The sequence below is a fragment of the Nannospalax galili genome, unplaced genomic scaffold (genome assembly GCF_000622305.1).
Source record: "Nannospalax galili isolate Female #2095 unplaced genomic scaffold, S.galili_v1.0 scaffold1485, whole genome shotgun sequence".
NCBI lineage: Eukaryota > Metazoa > Chordata > Mammalia > Rodentia > Spalacidae > Nannospalax > Nannospalax galili.
The window spans coordinates 297,732-320,997 of record NW_008353031.1 but is presented as its reverse complement, the minus strand read 5'-3'; the positions used below and the strand labels follow the sequence as shown (position 1 = coordinate 320,997).

Sequence of the window (23,266 nt, the reverse complement as noted above, 5' to 3'; positions counted from 1 at the left end):
AAAAAAAGAACAATACCGATGACTATTATATTGTAATACTTTGTTCTCTCTCTCCTCCTCTTTCTATTTTTTTGTTTTTCGTTTTTGTTTTTGGATGGTTGGTGATTGGTTTGCTTCTCCTGGTTCCTGTTGATCAGTGGTATTTGGCCAGTTTGTATTTTTCCAGACATCACTCCACGATGTTGTTGAGGTGTTTGATGGGCCAACTCAGCAGTCTCCTCTGTTATCTTCCCTCTCGGGATCCCATTCAGGTATCCTTTACTAGAACTGCCATACATCAGTTATTGGTTAAAGACTGATTTTAATAGTATTGTAGAGAAAGTTTAGATCTGTGTCATCCATGTTAGAAGTAAAGTAAACTGAAAAGAGAAGCACTTTTTATTAAGAATAAAACCACAATTTAACAATAAATCAGAAGGTTGAGAAAAAATATAATCGACTATTTCCTAGGATTTGGAATAAAATAAATATAATATTTAATCGAAATCTGTGGTGTTTCATGTGCTAAAAAGTATTTAAGAATGAGACCTATGTGTTAAAATGTAATTAAAGCCTTCTGGTGAAATGATTGCAATGAAGCTGTACTCAAAGGGAATCTATTGCTAGCAGCAGGATATTTTAAAGTAATTTGATAGAACATAGTTTGACATTTTCAAATGACAGTGTAAAATAATATAATTTGTTAGGAATACTGAATGAAAATTATTTATGATATCTTAGTGTTTGTTTTGTTGAGTAGGAGAATCACTTCCACTGAGTTCAGGTAATCAGATCACAATTCGATTTACATCAGTTGGACCAATAACAGCTAAGGGATTTCACTTTGTCTATCAAGGTAAGTGACACTGTAGTCTAGAAACACACTACGGATTTAAATGTCTAATTTTCCTTCTTTCCCAACATATAGTTTTCAAAACATCTATGTTTTCCTTACAATTCTTCGGTTTCTACATATTCTATTTTCCTTACAGTCTAGCACTCTAAATGAAACATATAAAATTTGTGCTGTGATATATTTAGATAAGGCAAGGCCATTGCTCCATTTGAAAATTATACTTTCTCATTCTCAGTAAAATTGAAACTGTCTTCACAGTTAATGAAGATTTTTGGACATTAGAAGTTAGTTTACATAGCTTTTTTTCTTGCCTTTTGTAGACAAAGTTACACAAAATCATTAAACTAAATCCAGTCATCATTTGAAATACTTTGCTTTAATTATATATGGTCACATAATAGTTATTTTATAAAAAACCTTGAACTGTCTTCTTAATAAATGGATAAATATTTGCAATATGCTATTCTTATTAAACTCTTTTTTTTTCTATTTTTCAGTTGGCTATAGTATTATTCTCTTTTACTTATAATAGTACTTATGCCCTGTAAACCATATGTGGTAATATGAATCTTAAAGGCACTCTAAAAGTTTAATTATATTTACTCAAGTTGAGCAATAGGGATTAGTCCATCAGAATTCATCATGTCATTTTTTGACTGTTGTCAAACTTTTTGATCACATTTGTATGTATTTTAAAAAGAAAAAACATCCTGTTATCATTCTATTTTACAAAATCAAAAAAGGCACAATTGAAGGACATACAAATTCTAAAATAAATTTCAAATATGATTTCTAAAGCACAAAGAATTATTGTTGTTAATCTGTCTGACTTTTAATTTGCTTATGCTATAATTATTGTCATCTTCAGTAATGAAAATATTTTAAAATTAAGTTTGTAAACATGTTTTAAAATAACTAAAATGTGGTTGCTTTTTCAAACTGATATTAATAAGAGCCAATACTGAAAACAACTGTAAAGTTATTCCATGTAGCCTGAAATGGCTTTTATGCTTGGTATCCCAAGTTTAATATATATGTATATATGTATATATATATATATATATATATCCATTTTGAGCCTGTAAATTGAAGCATATAATGAAAATTACTTTGCTTAGCTAATAATTTTGATAAAACAAAATAAAGTAGTAGCATGATTGATATCATTTAAATTATCACAACTAAACCTTTTTTAAATAAAATATGACAACATTCATTTGAAATTTTTTCTGGAATTTAAGACTTTAGAAATGTATAAAAATTAATAAATCAAGTTTCAAAAAATATAAGCCACTTTTGTTGAGCCTGTTTATGTAGTTGCATTTTGAAATAAATGTGAAATTAAAACCAACAATTATTTCTATGCAGCTGTCCCTAGAACAAGTTCTACACAGTGCAGTTCTGTACCTGAACCAAGATTTGGAAGAAGAATTGGCAATGAGTTTGCAGTTGGTTCACTGGTCCTTTTTGAATGTAACCCAGGCTATATTCTTCATGGCTCCAAAGCCATTAGGTGTGATACAGTGCCCAATTCTTTGGCCCAGTGGAATGATTCCTTACCTACCTGTATTGGTGAGTGTTTATATTTATATGCTCTGTGATCGTGAATGATTATGGAAGATTTCCAAGATTATTTTCTAACTTGACAGATAAAATTGCATGCATTTCTTGTGGATGGTATAATGTTTAGAAATATTTATGCAATATGGAATGAGTCATGATTTATTAACATCTGCATTACTTTTGTAAAGTTAATATTTTTGTGGTGATAACACTTTACATCACTTATCAGGATTTAATTATATCCTCATAAGCTATAGTCATCATCAGGTCTTACAATAGACCTCTTACACTTATTCCTATCATATAACAAACTATTGAACTCTTTCACTTTAACTCAATCCCTTGATGTTGGCATCACCTTTCTACCCTCTATTCCTATGGTATTAACTTCCACAGATTCTAATGTGAATGAAGTCATGTCTTTTCTGCCTAGAATTTTTTTTTTAACATTTAGCATTTTCTCCAGGTCGTCTATGCTGTGTTAAACACAGAGTTTCCTTCTAATTATTGCATCTTGTAAATGCAGCACAGATTCTCCCTCTGTTCAACAATTTGTGGAAAGTTAAGGTTGATTCTAATTCTTGGCTCTTGCAAATAATGATGCGATGTTATCAGTGTGAAACTGGAATCATATTCGAGTTTCCATAAGGCTCAACTAATTTATATTGTCACCTCTTTTCTCCACATCTTTCACATGTAGTATCTTTAGAATTTTTGACAATAGTCTTTCTAGTGTGAAAGATGATTTCTTACTGTTTTGACTTGATGTTTCTTTAGCAATTATAACACTGAGGATTTTTCATATATCTGTTAGCCATTTCAGTTCTTGTTTACAAAAGTGCTAACTTCAATTTAGAGCCCATATTTAATGAGATTATTGAATTCTTTCAGAATATCAACTTCTATGTATAGTTTTCAAACATTTCTTCTCCATTATAGACAATATATATATGATAATTTTTGTTGAAAAACTTTGTAGTTTTTTAAATATTTTATCTTTTTTTATGTGTATGAGTATATTGCCTGCATGTGTGTAAGTGCACCCGTGTCTCGCAATGCCCATGGAGTCAAAATAAAGTGTTAGAATCTCCTGGAACTGACTTACAGATGATCATTAGCCACCATTTAGGTTCTGGGAATCTGTAAGAGCAGTGGTGCTCTTAACCACTGAGCCATCTCTCTGGTACCCAAAACCTATATAGTTTGACATGATCACATCTATGCTGGCTTTTAATTCTTGTACTTTAGGAGTCTTATCATAAACATCATTGCCTTTTCCAAGACCCTTAAATATTTTTTCTTCTTTTCTTCTAGAAATTTCAGTACTTGTGTGTGTGTGTGTGTGTGTGTGTGTGTGTGTGTGTGTGTTTTGTTTTACTCAGCAATGTTCTGAATTTTTGTTGTAAAGATTTTTTAGTACCTTGGAAAAATTTATCCTTAGGCATATTTTTGTAGTGTTCCTGCAGAACGTTATTTTCTTGATTACAGTTGGTTATCAATTCATTGTTTGTTAGTGAATTCTAAAAATCTTTGCATGTTGATTATGTATATTTCTAAATTCATTTATTAGATCTAGCAGAATTTTGGTAGAGTCTCTGTATACATAAGGCCATGTTATCTTCAGTGACAATAAGATTATCTCTTTCCCAATTTCAATGCTTTGATCATTTTTTCTCTTGTCTGATTGTTCCAGTAATTACTTCCAGTAGACAAAAGAATAAAAGTGGCAAAAGTTGTCATGTTCATCTTTTTCCAGACTCTACAAAGTATTTATATTTCCTCTGTTCAGTATGATGTTGGTTATTAACATAACAAATGAATTTTATATTAAGATATAATCCTTTCATACCTAATGTGCTCCATGTTTTCATTAAGAAAATTGTTGAAATTTCTCAATGGCCTTTTCTGTATATATTGAAATAATCATCTAGGCATTGTTCTTTTTTCCCTTATTGTGGTGTATCACATTTATGACTACAAATATTGAACCATCCTTGGAACCTGAGAAGAATCCCATTCAACTGTGGTGAATAATCTTCCCAATGTGCTGTTAGATGAAGTTTTGTTTAGGAATTAGGAACTATATTTATAACTGTAGCAAATATCTACTGCAAAGGGTTTTTTAAAGTACTTTTAAATAACTCTCTGAATGGTCTAAGAGTTGTCCAGTCTCTAAGTATTTAAGACTTCAAGAGGCCTATAGAAAAGTTACTTTTGCAATTTGTCCATGAATTAGCCTAGTTATTAACTGTACTCACCATGGTGACAGATCATTGGCATTTACTATTCTAATACAACTATATTTTGTATCTTTTAACAATTTTCTTTATAATAGGCATTACTAAAATATACTCATTAGAAGTACTGTGAAATTTCTTTTCATTACTTAATTCATGCAAATATAAATAATTCTAGAAGAATGCATTTTCTCATTGTTTGAAAGGTCATAAAAATTAAAGTAATTTTTATTTTCATTAAAATACAATGCTTTTATTCTTTGTGACCTTGAAAAAAACTAAATATTTCTTTATGCAAGGAAACTTTTTTGTTGTTCATGAAGACATGATAATAAACTAAGGTTTTTGTAAAGAAATATAAAGAAGGGGAAAACTGACATGGAGAAAAGAAACATGAGAATACTTTCTAACTAGAAAAGAAGTAAAAGGGAGAGTGGAAAACATGAATATATTAGTGTTAAACTATAGATTATTCTTGTTTAAAGCTGAAAAAAGTCTCATGACTATTATGTTAGTCAGTTCTTGACTGCATAAGAAAATCAAGTTGAAGGAAGAAAACTGTATTTTAATAATTCCTTTTGGAGGTATGAGTTCATCCTCAGCTTTGGTTCATTGCTATGAGCCTGTGGCACAGGAGAACAATTGGGTGGCAGGAGGCTATGGTGGAACAAAGCTGCTTTCCTCACAGCAGCCAGGAAGCAGAAAGCAAGAAAGAGATCTGTGGATACAGTACACCTTTCCAAAATTCACATCCACAATAAGTCACTTCTTCCAAGTTTGCCCTACCTCCTAATGGCTCATTTGGCTATGAATTGACCAATCAGCTAATCAATTGATGGAGTTCATTTGTTCATGATCCAATAAATAAATAACTCTACTATCTGGGGTCTAAGCCTTTAACACATGAGGTATTGTTTTGTGGGTAAGACCTCATACTCAAATCAAAAGTTTTTAAATATTTAGTTGGTTAATATATCTAATTGGTTAATGACAACTTTTGGTGTTATTGTTGATTTGCTGTCAGAAACAGACATTCACATCCAATCCACAGGAGCTGGAGTTATATGCAGTTGTGGAAGACAATGCAACCTAAATATAGATTTGTGCCAACAAATACTTTGGCTCCCCAAAGAAGCAAAAGTCTTTCAGAATGTAATGTTGACTGTAATTGATACTCAACTTCAAAAACGAATGTTAATTTACTGCCTCTAGCCTAGATTTAATTTGAGCTGACTTCCAACTTTAAGGCAAAGGAGCTGGTCCAATCTCTGTCAGAGACCTTGCTGTCTGTAGTTGCCTAGACTTTTGAGAACCCTATCATGGCAGCAATAGTCTTTAAACACACAATGGACAAACCTTTGACTTTGTATCATGTCAGGTTGTGTTGTTGTCTTAATGCTGCTTTACTTTCAAATTTCATACACTGAAATTTTTATTACTATGGTGATGCTCTTAGGAAGTATAATCTTTGGGAAATGAATAGGTCATAAACTCAACAAATGACATCAATGTCCTTATAAAAGAGTTGACAAGGAGATATCACTGCCCTCTGTGATGTGAGAGAACAGAAGGAAAATGGCCATCCGTGAACCAGGAAACAGGCTCTCAAAAGACATCGAATCTGGCAGTGCTTAGACTGTGGGCTTTGCAACCTCTAAAACTATGAAAAATAAATGTCTATTGTTTATTAGGTTCTTAGCCTGTAGTTTTCTGTGTAGTTACATGAAGAACTAAGACAAAAAAGATAGAGCGAATAAAGAGATGCTGCCATAGCAAATCCTCAAACTGGGAAAGTGGCTTCAGACTAAACAATTGGTCTAGCCTGAAGAGGTTTGAGGTGTATGCTAGATAAAACCTACATCACTGTAAAACTCCAAAGAGAATAGGTAGAGAATAATAATGTGCTCAGTAGAGAATATTGGTATGAATACAGACAGTAAGGCCCATTTTGATGTCTCAGATATTAAGAAGAAACAAATGTTTGAATATTGGAGGGAAGGCTAGCCAATTAAGGTTGTCAGACTGTGTCATGTGCTATGTCATGTTTGTAGAAAGTACAACTTGTGAATGAGACTGAATTAGATATTTGACAGAGGGAATATCTAAATAAAATTTTGAACGTATAACACCACTTGCTTCTCTTGACTGCGTTTGGCAAAGTGTGAGAAGAGAGAAATCATTTAATGATAGAATTGTTAGGTAGTTTTTTGCCAAACATCTATAGTTCAGGCACATAAGCAGTTTGCTTAAGCCCACAAATTTGAGACCAGCCAGAGATACTAGACCCTGTTTCCGAAAATAAGTAAAATAAGCAAATATTATTAATGAAGAGTAAAACATAACTCAAAATTTTAGAAAACTCCCAGCCTCTCTAATTTGGAAAGAAAGATAAGTGTGTTCAGGAGACAGCTTTAAGGTATGGCAAAGTGAAGTCTAAGAAGGAAATTGCTGTCTTAACAAAAGCTAAGAGGAAGTAATGTAGATAAAGGGGATATTAGTCAGATGTAATAACAAAACCTCAGATTTATTTCCAAGACAATGGAAGAATTACCCAGAATGCATTTCAGAGATCATCAAGGTGTTAATCCCTGCATCACCTTCCTGGAGTGCAAGGTAGGGTGAGGGGGTAAGGGATTTTAGAGGAGAGGTCTCTCTGCTGCCTGACATAGTTCATAAAATAGACTCTGTTCTGAACCATCGCACAGAGCTCTCTAGCTATTTAGACAGGTCTGGTGCAGTACATGTCTCCCTAGCAAGACTGTGGAAACCTGATTGCCTCCAATTAGATAATAAAGGATGATTCCCTGAACAGTATTTTTGCTCAACCAGAGAACTGCCAAAAGTTGAGATCACTGCAGAAAGTCTCAACTAGACAATACGCACTGCAGTTATGGGTGGATCGCGGTTCAGTACCCCATGGAAGTAGATCGACTCTGGTGAAATTTCTGTCAGGAAGAACCGCAAGGATGTAACTTCACCCTGTGAGAACTATGCCATGAGCTATGCCCAGGAAAGTATGGGAAATAAACTTCTGTCCAACAATCAGGCTGGAAAACAGATCTCAGACCTAAGGCAAAGGTTCCAATAGACCAGGCCTGGCTTCTGTCTTCAAAGAGTAATCAAAAGAATAGATAATCATGAAGGCAGAAAAGAAATTTTTTACAGTATGATGCTGTGACAAGAACAGAAAGGAATCAGTTTTCAATGTCCTAGCAAGAGTTTTCATGTTATATACCAAAAGGTGGCAGTCTTAGTCAGGGCGTGGTCTGATTGACTAGCATCAGGATCAGTCACCCAGAACTCTGACACCAGTAAAAATGTTGCTGTTGCTTAAGGGATAGTTTTGACTCTTGTCATGAGATGTTTATTGTTCAATCCTATTCTTAGTGGAATCTGTCTGGAAGAGAGAATAACTCAGAGAAACAATTCAGAAAGTCCAGGCAATCAGGTCAAGGGATGGACCCTCAGATTAAAGTAATTATGGGAAACTCCTTGGTATCCTCGCTTAGTTGGAACAAGATGTTGCAAAAGCTAATAAATGGTTGAAAGCCTAGAGAATATTGCAAATATAGCACTTGGGAAACAGATGCAGGTTGATTTCTGTGAGACCGAGACCAAGGCCAGCCTGTCTTGAGAGTGAGATCCAGGCCAGCTGGAGCTACAGAACCCTGATAGCTCGGTTCAGATTTTGACACTTTATACAACTATATCAGTCTTCAGTTTATACTTTAACTTTGATCTGTAAATATTTCATCTTCAAAGTATTCGGAATACAACAATTATGGCTTTAATAAGTATGAGAGTCAGCACAGGAATGTCTTAGGTTCATAGCTATGCATTCTTTTTCATTCTTATATTTGGTTTGGTTTGAACTCCTGTTGCTTATATGAAGTCTTGCCTTTTTTTTTTTTTTTTTTGGTCTTTTTGAGACAGGGTTTCCCTGTAGCCCCAGCTGGCCTGGAACTCACTATGTAGACCAGGCTGGCCAGGAACTCACAGAAATCCACCTGCCTCTGCCTCCCAAGTGCTAGGATTAAAGGCATGCGCTACCACTCCCGGCGATTTTTTTAATGATCTTTTTAAATTTCATACATTTCCAACTCAAATCCAGACCACCCCTCCCCGATCCATTGCTCCCCTTGCATTCCCCCACCAAACCCTATGCACGCTGCCATACATGCTAAGTCCTATTCAGTCAGGCGTTTGTACCCAAATGTCCTTCAGTGTAAATGTGTCCACTGGAGTCTAGTCAGCCCATCCAGTGGTCGTAAATCATACTTGCCTTCACCCAGCAGCAATCAGTCTCAAATAGTTCTCAGACTAATTCTAGCCCGCCACCTATTTCTCACCTCCCCTTTGGTCTAGCTCATGAACACAGGGAGGTGGAGGCTTGTTTATGTGAACTTGTGCCAGTGGTGGCATTGAGCGCAGGACCAGGTCAGTCTTGCCTTCTTGAGGCTGTGACTGAAAGTTCCCAGGAAACCTGCATTGCATTAAACTGTAACTGAACCTATGCAAATTCTATTCAACTGATTAAAACTTCAATGAATTGTGGAGAATTTGAAATGCCACAGGCCAGAGACTAATTACCATTTATCTTGGGCCATCTCTAGCCCACTAAATAGTCACTCCTTGCCTGCCTCTGTCTCTAATTTAATGTCCTGTGACTAACAGATAAAAACCTTTTAGAAGGTATCAACTTAGACCACCAGCTTCAACCAATGAAAGGTCTAAGAAGTGTGTCAGATAACATCTAAGGGCTATAGCAAAATTCTCCTGGCTTCATTATATCACATGTCTCTGATGTCAGATGCATTAATGTATTTGAAACAATGTCTCTCTTATGACTTTCTCTGTTCTGTTACTATAAAAGCTCCATGAAACTGTTACCACTTTGGAACATGGAATTTGGAATAACTTGAATCTGGGCCATAGTTACTCATGTTTGACTCCAGAATAAACTAATTTTTATCCCTTTAAGGTAAAAGTTGTACTTTTGCATCCACAAGGCCTTTGTTTCTTCTCTTCCCTCTTTAGAACATCTCTCAGACTTCTTTTCTTACTCACAGTATTATACCATTCAAGTCTGTCACTGAATACCTCCCTTGAACACCCTATATAAAACAACTTCCTACCATTCATCCTCCGTTCATTCTCTATACCCTTCCTCTTCTTTTATAGGAACCATCCACTATATTATATATGTATAGTTTTTGTGTTTGTTAAAATTTTCTTAATTTGTTTGAATCTGCATCCTTTTTCCTACTACTATAATATTTAATACTGAATGGGGAGACCTAGTGAGTAACAGCTTTGCAATGAGCATTCCTTTACTGGTAGGATTTTAGTAAATAACTGTGACAATTTCCAGAGTGTTTGTGGAGGTGTAAAACCATTAGCCATCTTCCCACAGGGTTGTGTATTCCAGTTTCACTAATGACTCCACACTGTCTTACTCTTGCTCATTATTCTTACCCTTACACGGTTACAAGTTTCAGATTTCTGAGATGGGTAAGAAAGTTATGTAGATTAAATGCACATGGGCATGCATGTACACATACACACACACACATACACACACACACACACACACACACACACACACACGCACCCACACATGCACGCACACACAGAGATTTGAATGTTATAAGAGAATTTTATTCTGAAAAAGAACAAATTCTGTATTTATACTAAACAGTTTCAATCATCTCTGACAATCTGTGTACAGGAGTAATGCACGATGATTGTTCTCGCTGCCTTCACAATTCCGTGAATGCTCAGTTAACAACTTCAGGAGCAGGAGCATGTAATTGAGAACAAAGCGCAGTTTTCTCCATCCTGATGGTTTTCATCTCATGGCATTATTTCAGTTTCACAGTCCTCATTACACTATCGACACTTTCATGTTTTTTATTAAAAGCTGTAAAATGTTCAGTAATTCTGCTACACTGACAACTAAGCTGTTGACTGGAAAGCAGCCCCATTAGACAGGATTGTGCTAATGGTTAAAACACTCAAATAGTAAATGAGAGGATTCAGAAATGGAAACAACAGGAGACTCCTCTGCAAAGCTGGCATACCAAGAATTCTTGGGTGAATTACAATGACATATAATGACATTTCAATAAGAAATTTGAAGTTATAAAAAAATGCAAAACTGAACTAAAAAAAAGTGCTTGGAAGACTGAGCTTTCATCTTCAAATCTGACCTTGTAGCACTTCAAACTTCCTAAAATTTTCAATCTTAAAACCCCCAGGTTGTCTTGCCCCAGAGACTTAGAGATTCAAATACCACCTTGCAGACACTAATAGCTTCGACAATACGGGGCCTGAGGCACAAGTACTCAGTTAGTGGGAGGTCTTTTGAAAAGCTCCTGAAGCGACCACCTACATCCCTGAGGGAAACAGTCTTTAATTAGCTGCTTATCCTATCACTCTTATCTGGTTGTATTGTTTAAATCTTCAAGTCTTCCCTAGAACCTGAATTGCTTTCACTTGGAGTGTTTCCATGGCAACATCTATCTGTTTCATCATTTCTTAAAATGGAAAATTGATGAAGAAACACACACACACACACACACACAGGATCAGCTCTTGACTCATTTGTTCACACAATCAAGAAAGATCTATTAAATATAGTAGTAAATGCCATTTACCGGCATTTGGATGAAACAAGCTTGAGCATTGGGTAATTTAGTATGAAACCAACTGTAGAAAACAGAAAAAGCATATCTTTTGCACTGACAATAAAACCTCTATGATTTAGAAACAAAGACAGAATTAGGATTTGAACCCAGGCTAGTGGATTTTAAACACATTTTCTTTTGTCATTTTGAAACGCTTTCCCTGTAGCCCCAGCAGTTCTGGAACCCACTATGCTCACTGTGCGGACTAGGCTGGCCTCCATCTCACAGATGTCTGCCAGCCTCTGCCTGCCCAGTACTGGGATTAAAGAAATGTGTCACCATGCCCAGCTAAAACTCACTTTCTTAATTCATAAGAGAAATTTATTAGACCTTTTAAAAATAAGATGTGATTGTTAGTTTAAATAGTATATACAAGTGAAACTTGTAAAAAATTCTGTAGATAGAATGCATATCTAGGGGATATTTTTGCAGGGTTTTCTTTTTGGAGAAAGAATAAAAATGATAACAGTAAAATTTGACAAATTGGCTTGCCCTAGGAAATGGTTTGATGCAGGAGTGAATGTTTTCTCCTTTTTATTTGTTTGTGTGTGTTTTACATGCTTGTGTATATGAGTGTCCACATGTGTGGGTGCGTTTGAACTTGTGCATGTGGATGCCAGTGTTTACCTGTACCAGGTAAAGGAGGCAGAGTTCCTGCACTGTCACCCTTGGCAGTCTGAGGAGTTCCCTTGGAGTTGTTGGAAAGTCAAATAAGGCCATACTATGTGACTCATGGCTTTTACACTGGAAGTAATTTCAGGACTAGGTAGTTCATGAAGTAGAGTTGCAGATTTTATTAATGTTATTTAATATAGGCTTACGCATGAAGGTTAGGAGAGAAAGAAACTCAGGGGTAAGACATACCCAAGTGTGTACATGGACTCTTCAAAGGAGAGGTGCAACTCAATATACATATATATATATATGTGCTAGGTACAGTTTGAAGTTACTATCTTTATCAATGAGTGGATATAAGCGGCATCTGGTCGATTATAATTGATAACAATATGGCCCACAGAGAAATTAGAAGGAGTATGTTTGAAATTCTCAGGGAATGTCTGAGTTTTTCCCAAAGTCATATACATTCAGGTCCTAAGCCTGTATCACTGCAACTTTAACATAAGTATTATATGAAAGTAATACTAACTTTATGTCAGCACTTTACAGTAAATGTTAACTGAGCTGGAATTCTTGCTTCTGAGCTAGAGAGATGTTTCAATCAAAATCCGGGATGCGGCTGGAAAGCTTGTTCAGCAGTTAAGAGCACTGGCTGCTCTTGCAGAGGACCCGGGTTCGATTTCCAGCACCCACATGGTAGCTAACAACCATCTGTAACTCCAGTTCCAGGGGATCCAGCACCCTCTTCTGATCACCATGGGCATTACACTACACAGTGCGTTTACATATATGTAGGCATTAGACTCGTACATATAAAATAAAAATAATAAAATATTTAAAAAAAAAATAAATCTGGCATGATGGGCTCCTTTCTTCTCAGGGTCCCACAATTTTCTGTCTTTATTCTACCTCACAGAGGCTCAAAGTTGATGCTCCTAGTAATTTTGATTCTAGAATCAACAAGCTGAAAGTACCAGTGGGCCACTAGGCCCACTTGCCATTTACATGGGTTCTAAGGTTCAAAACTACAGTCTTCTTGCCTATGGGGCCAACTCCTCAAACCAGGAATGATTTTTTTTTCCTTTTTTTTGAGACAGGGTCTCCCTGTAGCCCCAGCTCACCTGAACTCACTATGTAGACCAAGCTGGCCTTGAACTCACAAAGATATGCCTGCCTCTGCCTCCAAAGTGCTGGAACTAAAGGTGTGTGCCACCGCACCTGGCAGGAATGATATTTTTTAACCACAAGAAACACACTGGTAACATAGTCTTTCCAAAGCTCACCTGACCAGCATTTATGGAATGCTTGGAAGTGTCAGAGATTATTTCAAGCCCTGGTGACAGTTCTGACTACGATCTCTTTCCTTTTATGGAGTCTGCATTTTAGAGGGGGCAGGGAATAGTAAATACAATCCCTTTTTCCAAGTAACAGGTTCTGTAGAAAATTAAAATGAGTTGAGTGTTAGAAGGCATCCAGGGCGTACTGCTATTTTCTATCGATGTATAGTCAATAATGGGAAGAGACTAAAAGGTCTTAGTGGTGAGAGAGCATTTGGAATGTGAAGGTGAAGGGACAAACGGACAGTCACATACAGCTGCAAGAAGAGCCCCAGTTTTCTGGAACACAGTGATGGGAAATGGTTCCGATAGGAAGAGCAGAGACATCTATCTCTAGGGAACCTTGAAGGGCATGATGAGTTCAAACTAAGCACTGTAGGAATTTACTGAGTGGTCTTAAGTAGTTTCTGAAAAACTACTTGAAGTTAGTGAAGGAAGGGTTGGAGTAGAAGTCGTAAGTCTGAGTAGGAATCTATTATAGTAGTGGAGAGAAAGACAAAGGCAATTTAGATGGAAGATCATGGTCAACACAAGGAGATGCTTCAGGATATACTTTTTATTTAGTAGTTATTGTGTGAAAATGTGAGTGTGTGTGTGGGGGGGGTTGAGAGAGGAGATCAAACGTGTGCACATCAAAGCACCAGTGCAGAGTCTGGAGGACAACCCGGGGACTCTGTGCCCTCCTTCCACCTTATTGAGGAAGGATCTCTTGTTTCTGCTGGTGCTCTGTGCACTCCAGACTACTTGGCTCAGAAGCTTCTCGTCCATTTTCCTGTCTCTGCCCCCTATCTTCCTGAAGGAATGCTGGGATTACAGATACAGGTCACTCTGCGCACCTTTTGTACCTGGGTTCTGGGGACTGAACTCAGGTCACCAGGCTTTCACCTATTGCGTTTATTTGTTGAGACATATCCCTTGCCTGGGACATACTAATTAAAGGCGAGTTATCAGGGTTTGCTGAGAGATCAACTATACATATAAATAAGGATTCAATAAGAAGAAAGAGAAATGAATAGGAATCTTGGTGTTATAGTTTAAGAATGAGGTGGGGATAATGTACTGAGATGTAGAGGAGCGTGGTTGGAGAAAAATTTCAAACATATTTTAGACATATTAATTTTGAAACACTGACTACATAATGCCCAAGTCAGGGGTGACACTATGGCCAGGAAAACACTTGGCATTTACAGAGGATGTGTAGTGAAAACAACCTGGGTCCAACTTAAAATTTTCAGTTTTGAAAATTTTGTTGATTTATTTATTTTTTAATTTTATTTTATGTGTATGAGTGTTTTGCCTGCATGTATGTCAGTACACCCATGCATGCAACACTGGTGGAGGCCAAAAGAGAGCATCAGATCCCCTGGAACTGGAGTTACATACTGAACCCAGGACCTCTGCAAGAGCAGCCAGTGTTCTTAACTGCTGAGCTATTTTTCCAGTCTAATATTTTGGTTTTTACCAGATCAGAAGGAAGGGATGCAGTTACCCAAAGAAATTAATGAAAGTGGTTAGTGATTTAGAAGAGAACTAAAAGAATGTGGCATGCTGATGACCTAGTAAAGGAGGCTCAGTGGCAGATCATTGCGTATGGCTGAGTAAAATAAACATTAAGCACTGATCATACCACAGCAAGAGAATCCCAGAGACCTTGACGAAGGCATTTCAATAGACTGATGGGAACAAAAGTCAGATGGACCAAGTGGATGAAAAAAAATCAAGGGAGAGGGAATAGCTTGTGACCAAAGTAGCATGGAAGAAAATCTATAATGTAAAGAGAAGACATGCTAGACCTAGAACCTTACTTTTCTGTTGCTATGATAAAACATCATGACCAAGGGAACGTATAGAAGAAAGAGTTGATTTTGAACTTAAGGTTCCAGAGGGTTAGAGTTCATAATGGCAGGGGCGGCAAGGGACCACATCTTCAAGCTGGCATAGGATGCAAGAGTGACTTGAGCTCTGGCAAGGCTTAAGAATTCTCAAAGCCCACCCCTAGTGATGTACTTCCTCCAGCAAGGCCACACCACCTAAACCTCTCCAAACAGTGCCACCAACTGGGGATGAAATGTCCAAATTCTTGGAGCCTATGAGGGACATTTTCATTCAAACCACCACAACTTCATTGTCTCAGACTTCAGATTTTTTATAGAGACAAAAAAAGAAAACAAAACAAAACAAAAGCAAAAGAAAACGAAAAAAACGAAAAACATGAAAGCACAAAGTAAAATAGTTGTCTAAGAACACATTTGAGGGCTGGAGAGATGGCTCAGTGGTTAGGAGCACTGACTGCTCTTGCAGAGGACCCGGGTTTGATTCCCAGCACCCACATGGTGGCTATGAAGTGTCTTTAACTCCAGTTCCAGGGGAAATCTGAAGCCCTCTTCTGACCTCCACAGCATTGCACAACACGGGTGCACTCACATACATGCTGGCAATACACTCATACACATAAAATAAAAATAATAAAATATTTTAAAAAAAGAAAGAACACATTTGGTAGTACAGAAAAAGATGGGACACTCTCTAGTGGGTCAGAAAAGGGTTTAAACAGGTAGCAATAGCACTCAGTGCCCAGAGGTTAGCTGCTCGAGGGCTGAAGGAAAGACAAATCAGGTCAGAGCACTGAGGAAGCATGTTGTTAACCATGGTAGCCAAGAAAAGGGGGCTAAGATAGCTAAGCTTTATTATACCATTTTTTCCTTCTATTATTGGAGTAATTTTTTAAAATTTCATAATTCTTCAGTCCTAGTAGAGTATTTTCAACCTATATAAGACAATTGCTGTTACATTGTTAATGGTAATACATATTTTCTCACCAGTATAAACAGAATCTGGGTTGAATCTCATAATGTATGCACAAGAAAACACAATGAACAAAAACTGGAGATCTGGTTCTTGGTTAAAAATACTTGCTGCACCTCCAGAGGTCCATAGCTCAGTCTGGGCATTGTGCTCTGATGGCTCACAAAGTATTATAATAATGTAATCTGGACAACCTCTTCTGGTCTCTGAGGGCACCTACACACACATGTACACACACATACACACATAAATTAAAATACTAAAAATAAATAAATAAAAATAAAACCTACAACAAATGATTTTCTCTAAAAAATAATCATCTCTGTATTAAAAATATTGTACTTTTTAAAAATATATTTTGTTTATTATTTTCATTTTATTTGTATGAGTGTATTTCCTGTACATATGTGAGTGCACCCATTCGTGCAGTGCTGCAGAGGTCAGAAGAGGACTTTGAATTCCCCTGGAACTGGAGTTAAGGAAGGTTTGTAGTGGCCATGTGGGTGGTAGGAATCAAACCCGAGTCCTCTGCAAGAGAGTCAGTGCTCTTAACCACTGAGCCATCACTCTAGCCCCTGTAGTACCTTTTAAAAGTAATTATCATGGCTTTTTGCATTATAGAAGTGGCATAAAACTATAATCCACTTCTTTAAAATCATTGTAACAAAACACATGTGGCTAGAGAAATGACTTATGAGTAAGACTGAATAAATGCTGAACAAGCATGGAGACCTTTGTCATGGAGACCTAGCACCCATGTGAAAAGCCAGGCATGTCTTTGTGCTTTCCTGTAACTTCAGTGCTTGGGGAATAGAGACAGAAAGATCCTGGGGCTTGTTGGCTGCCAGTCTAATTTTAATTCAGTGAGAAACTCTATCTCAAAACAATGAAGGAGGCACCGATAGAGCATGATCTTCAAAGTCCCCCTCTGGCCTCCTGTGCATGCTTTGACCCTAACATAAGAGAATGTATCCTCTCTCTGTCTCCCTCTCCCTCTCTCCCTCTCTCCCTCTCCCTTGCTCTGTGTGTGTGTGTCTCTCTCTCTTTCTCTCCTTCAATCAGAAAAACATACACCCATATTTTTTAAGCTACCGTTATAGACAAACTAGGAAAAATGACCAATCGGCACAGTCTCTTGATATCCAAATAATAACCATGCAACCAAAGTAAATATAATTTATCCTTTACTATTGTTTTAATTGACAAGCTAATTACTTTATATAGATTATGCTTTTTATGTTTTCACAAAATCATTTGGGAAACAATAGTGTTTCCATGGCACAGATTGAAGCATCTGCATGTCAAAGAGTTTAAGAAACATTTGCTTTTAATCCCAGCACTTGGGAGGCAGAGGCAGGTGGATCTCTGTGAGTTTGAGGCCAGCCTGGTCTCCATAGTGAATCCAGGCCAGCTGGAGCAACAGGGAGACTCTGTCTCGAAAAGACCAAAAAGAAGGAAAAAAAAAAAAAAAGAAACATTCCAAAGCAACAGAGTATTTAAGGGTGTGAGTTAGGTGCCTTGAGAAATGGCTCAGTGGTTAAGAACACTAACTGTCCTTGCAGAAGACCTGGGTTGAAATCCTAGCATCCACATGGCAGCTAACACGTGCCCAAAACACCATTTCCAGGGTATCTGATGGCCTCTTCTGTCCTCTTCAGGCATTGTATGGCACAGGTGCATTTACATATATGCTGGCAAGACACACACATTCACATAAAACAAAAATAATAAAATTTTAAAAATATTTTATTTTTATTTTATGTGTATGAGTGTATTGCTTGCATGTATGTGAGTGCACCCATGTTGTGCAATGCCACGGAGGTCAGAACAGTACTTCGGATTCCCCTGGCACTGGAGTTAAGGACGGTTTGTAGCCGCCATGTGGGTGCTGGGAATTGAACCCGGGTCCTCTGCAAGAGCAGGCAGTGTTCTTAACCACTGAGCCATTTCTCCAGCCCCAATAAAATATTTTTTAAGATTAAAAAAAAAAAAATAGGAGTATGAGTTTGGTAGTGCCCAGTATCCGGCTGAAATTAATAATAAGGGAAGCTCTTAAATTCTAACAATGATAGAAGACTTAGCAGACTTCACAGTAGGTTTACATGCTTATTCATTCTTGTACTAGTTACACTGGTAATAATCTCATGAAATGTCTTCCTCCCATTTAGGAATGTGGACTTTGGTTCTACCCCAGGATGAAAATGCTAGGTTCATTTTTGAAATCTTTCAATCTCTTAATAATGTTGTTTCCTCAGGTTTGGGAGGGATTAAAAAAAAAAAAAAACTGTTCAAATATCTTTAGACAGTTGGAGACTTAAATGAGTTAAAATACAGAAGTGCTTAGAAGAATACTGAGCATGTAATATGAGTGGACTGTGTGAACGTTATAATTACTACCATGATCATCCTTCATTTTAGGAGGATGCTATTACCCCTCTAAGGATTCATGAAGAGAAAGTACCAAATAACTTCAAATAATAGTTTTAAATTCTCTATCTAACGTGCGTGTGTGTGTGTGTGTGTGTGTGTGTGTGTGTGTGTGTGTGTGTGTGTGGCAAATATAGTCAATGAGGTTATAGGTAAAAATAATACAAATTATATGATATAATTAGACTTATAATTTTATATATGTGAATGCAAACTCATCCATTGATGCCATTTAATTCATTTGTTTAGGTATTTTTGTGGCATACAAGAAGTTTTAAAACATAACATGATGTGGTTTTGTTTGCAAGACTATTAATGTGTTTGAGATGTTATCTCTGACCTTTTATTTCAATCTTTTGCAGTAGAATTAACTTGCTTTCATACTGCTTTGCTTGCAGTGCCTTGTGGGGGAATTTTAACCAAGCGTAAAGGGACTATTTTGTCTCCTGGATATCCTGAGCCTTATGACAACAATTTGAATTGTATATGGAAGATCACAGTGCCGGAGGGAGCTGGTATTCAAGTAAGGACATTTACATTTTTTTTATTTTTCATTTTATATTTGAAAGTAATATTTCAGAAATGACAAAATATTATTTCTAAAAGTTGAGCAAGTACTTTTGACCAACATGGCTCACTTTAATAGGAAGATATTTGGTATTAATATGTTTTTACTGTAAGCAGAGCAAAGCCAAAACCAGTTCCCAGTAGGATAAGCAATAGCAAAATAAAGACATCTGACACAAATTCTTGAGTTAAGAAGACCCAAGGGGTATTTATTTTAGAGATCCAGTTGAGTCATCCCTGGGCCAGGTTATTTTCACCTGTCTGGACCCCAATTGTCAGGATGTTGGTTTCAGTCCTTGGTCTTTCTTTCATGTGGTCTTAACATGACTACAAAAGTGCTCGGCATAATAGCCTTAAGTAGTTAAGACAAACAAATATAGTGAAATGTCTTCTGCATATGTATTCCTTTTCAATGGTTAAGAAAATATTTGGAGTGTGAAGGGGGCTGGAAAGATGACTCAGTGATTAAGACCACTAGAGCACTGACTGCTGTTACAGAGACCTGGTTCGATTCCCAGTGTCCACATGACAGCTAACAACCGTCCTTAACTCCAGTTCCAGGGGATAAGTCGCCATCTTCTGGCCTCCATGGGTACTGCACAGCATGGGTCCCCGACCACTGCACAAAGAAGCTTCTTTGTCCAAGGTTGAGAACACCACTAATCCATGGGTATAAGCAAATATTTAGAAGGTAGTTTGACAGCCTGACCACGTAATAAAAGCCCAGTAGTAGGCCCTTAGGGCCTATGACCTCCCAAGTCATGGACTCCTGACCATGTTTATAATATCAGAAATAAATTATCACCTGTGGAGTAAACCTCAAATCCAACCATAAAGTGGTTGGTTATCACCATAACTATGATGCCACTATTGTGCCAATGGGTACACTGTGCCTGGCAGGTCAGTATTGCAGCATGTAGGTAGGGTTCAGTGCTGGGTAAGACCATTAATGGTTGTGTCCTACAGTGGCCTTCATAGGAGTGTTGGGCACTATAAAAGGTAATCATCCAAGAAGAAGTTTTCCAATCAGTTCCAGATTGAATTCTCTGTATCCTGCTACTAAAATAAATGGTGTCTTCAGCAACAGGGTCTTATATCCAGTTCTGGTAGGTGACCAAGAGCATTAGCAATATATTGTTTTAGAGACCTCTAGGGCTTCACTGACCAATAATTCATTGGGAGGATTCCATGCCTGGCACTGAGATTTTCGTTTAATAATAAATGTCTTCTTGGGGCAGCTTTGTCCATCCATGTAGGATGCCTCCATTCAAATTTCTTTTCATTTTCAATACTATATATTAATATTTTATTTATTATTTTTATATTATGTGTATGAATGTATTGCCTGCATGTGTGTAAATGCATCCTTGTTATGAAAAGCCTGAGAAGGTCAGAAGAGGATATTAGATTCCCTGGAACTGAGAGTTAGGGATGGTTGTTATCTGCCGTGTGGGTGCTGGGAATTGAACTTGGGTCAATGCAGTCAGTGCTCTCAACCACTGAACCATCTCTCCAGTCAATTTATTATATGTTTTAATTACTTTAAAAAGTAGTGGGTTTCCATAAGGCATTTTTACAAATCCTTAGTTTGGATAAAGTCTTTTCTTTCCTCACCCTCTCTTCCACCCTCATCCCCTCTTAAACCTTTTAATGTTCAGTATCCTCCCCTCATTTAATATTGAATGTGTTATATTATATCTTTCCACCATTAAAGCCTTTTTCCCTCCCCTCCCCTTTCATGGGCCCATTCTGGCCTCCTGATAGATCTATTTTCTTTAAAAGTAGAATTGGCAAGTTTTATTTCTGTTTCCCAAAACGTCTTGGGTAGGGATCCATCCATCCCTTGGAGTCTGCTGACCCCACCGGGTGTCATACCCTTAAAGTCTTAAGACTGGCTCTCCTCTCCAAGCAGCTATCAATTGCCAATAGACCCCCAGCTAGGGTTTTTTGTCCACCTCCCAACTCCATGCTGGGATTTTGCCTGACTTGTGTTTGCACAGTCTTGTGCATGCTCAATAGAACTTTTTAAAAAATAAAAATGAAGACTTTGCTGATGCAGCTGTTAATGGCTTGGGCTCACTATCAAAAAGACAAAAAATAAAAATGAAAACAATGTGTGAAGTGTGGGTGGTGGGTAGTAAGGTGAGCGTTTACATGGTGAAGAGGTCTAGAGACCATCAAAACACAATACTTGAATTTCTCGAACAATCAATACAAATATTTTAAAAATAAAAATTAAATTTAGGCCAGGGATGGTGGTGCACATCTTTAATCCCAGCACTTGAGGAGGCAGAGGCAGGAGGATCGCTGTGAGTTCAAAGACAGTGTGGTCTACATAGTGAGTTCCAGGCCATTTGGGGCTACAGGGAGACCCTGTCAAATTAAGATTGCTTGAGATGTTCTGTATGAAATACACAAAAAATTCAATAAATTTTTTTTAAAAAGTTAAAGACCAAAAATTTTTTTAAATTAATTAATTTTTCAAAAGTAGAATTAACAAGGACTGTAGGATTGTTTATATGTCAAGTAGTACTCTGAGATGAGACAGTTATCTTTAGAACCACCTGAAACCTTTGCCACTTTACTCAGTGGTGATTATGCAGGCCTCCTAATATGCATGTTAGCAGCATCACATTTGTTTGTTTTCCTTTTAGACAGTGTCTCCCTGTAGCCCCAACTGGCTTGGGCCGCCATGCCCTGCAGCTTATTAATTTCCACTTCTCTAAAATAATACTTTTAAAAAACTGGTGTCGTCGGGCCTTCAATCCCAGCACTCCTGAGAGAAGGAAGAGGATCTCTGTGAGTTTACGGCCAGCCTGGTCTACATAGTGTGTTCAAGGTCAGCGAGGGATACAGGGAGACCCTGTCTCAAAAACAGACCAAAAAAAAAAAAAACAAACCAATAAATCAAAATAAAACAAAAAAAGCTGGTGATTTTCACTTATCAAGCTGTTTTTGTTTCTCTGTGCTGTGTCTTTAGCGCCGAATGCTCTAATCAAACCATCCACTTGTGAGCACCTGTGTGGTTAACGCCTTTGCATTGCTCCTCTATACTGTTCTGTCAGCAAAGCTTAAGCTGATGAATTTCTCTACACTCCTTCCTTAGTGATTTTCTTGGATCTCAGTACCTTTCCCACACTGGTAGCTCCTGCTTCTATGTCTTTACCTGTTCTCTTCTTTCAAGTCAGTAGTCGGTCTTTCAGCTATCATTGTTTTCAAGATTCCATGGCCTTTGTTCATTTCCATTTATACCATTTTCTTTGAATAGTCTCTACTTTCATATTTTCCATGACTATTATAAGCTAGCAATGACCCAAGTCACAACAGAAGAAATAATGGTAAAAACCATCACCAATAAAAACAAACAAATTAATCCCGAAAGCCCCTCATTTTTTGAATGAAGGACAAAATTGGTGATATTCAAACACAAAGCAAGTTCGGAGTCTCACCTAAGCTGTAGATCTTGTACCTAGCCATTAGATATTTTCACCTTCAAGTCTTCCTAACATCTCATTTTTCTCAAAATGATAGATTTCTCCATTGTTGTGTCTCAGAATTACCCCCTCTCCATTCAGTTTTGTAAGCCAAAAATCTTGGCTTTTTTCATTTGTCTAATATTCTATATAACAAACTGCCAGGACTGTCTTTTACCCATCCCTCAATCAAGTCCATTTCTCTTCATCCATAATTTTATCAGCCAAACTCAACTCTCCATCATCTCAGACCCAGGTTTTTATTCTCACCAGTCTGTTTCTGCCTCAAGTACCTTTCCTGTGAGAAGCAATCTGTGTTCTAAGCACAAAGCTAAGGTCCTTTGTATATGATCTCCTCACTCTCTGACATCCTTTGTCATAATTCCTATCACATTTTCATGCTATCAGCTAATTATGTGTAAACTCCCAAGGACAATGGCCAAAAGTGCTTTGGCCACTAGCTCCAGGCACAGCAATAGGCGCTCAGTAAATATTTTTACAATATTCAGTGGATCCTCCCGTAAGCAGCGGATCGGACTCTTTAGAGAGTTAGCACCACAAAATAAACTAATTAGTCTGCAGAAAAGCTATGGCATGTATCAGTCATCCTAGGCAAATACTACTCAAGACTGGACACATCAATGATAACATAAAATCTTTACCTAGGGAATATTTTATGTAATAATTGCACTTAGAAAACAGAAGTTGAATGTAGCAT

The 23,266-nt window shown here is 37.2% G+C and overlaps 1 protein-coding gene across 1 annotated transcript in view; it reads left to right on the top strand.

The window, feature by feature from the left end:
* The window catches only part of LOC103747790 (CUB and sushi domain-containing protein 3), a 473,923-nt gene that overhangs the window by 292,399 nt on the left and 158,258 nt on the right, over window positions 1–23,266 (top strand). Inside the window, exons 21-24 of the mRNA XM_008850327.1 lie at window positions 138–251; window positions 740–835; window positions 2,204–2,407; window positions 18,907–19,031. Coding sequence (XP_008848549.1) covers window positions 138–251; window positions 740–835; window positions 2,204–2,407; window positions 18,907–19,031 — 539 coding nt within the window. The remainder of the gene's footprint in view (window positions 1–137; window positions 252–739; window positions 836–2,203; window positions 2,408–18,906; window positions 19,032–23,266) is intronic.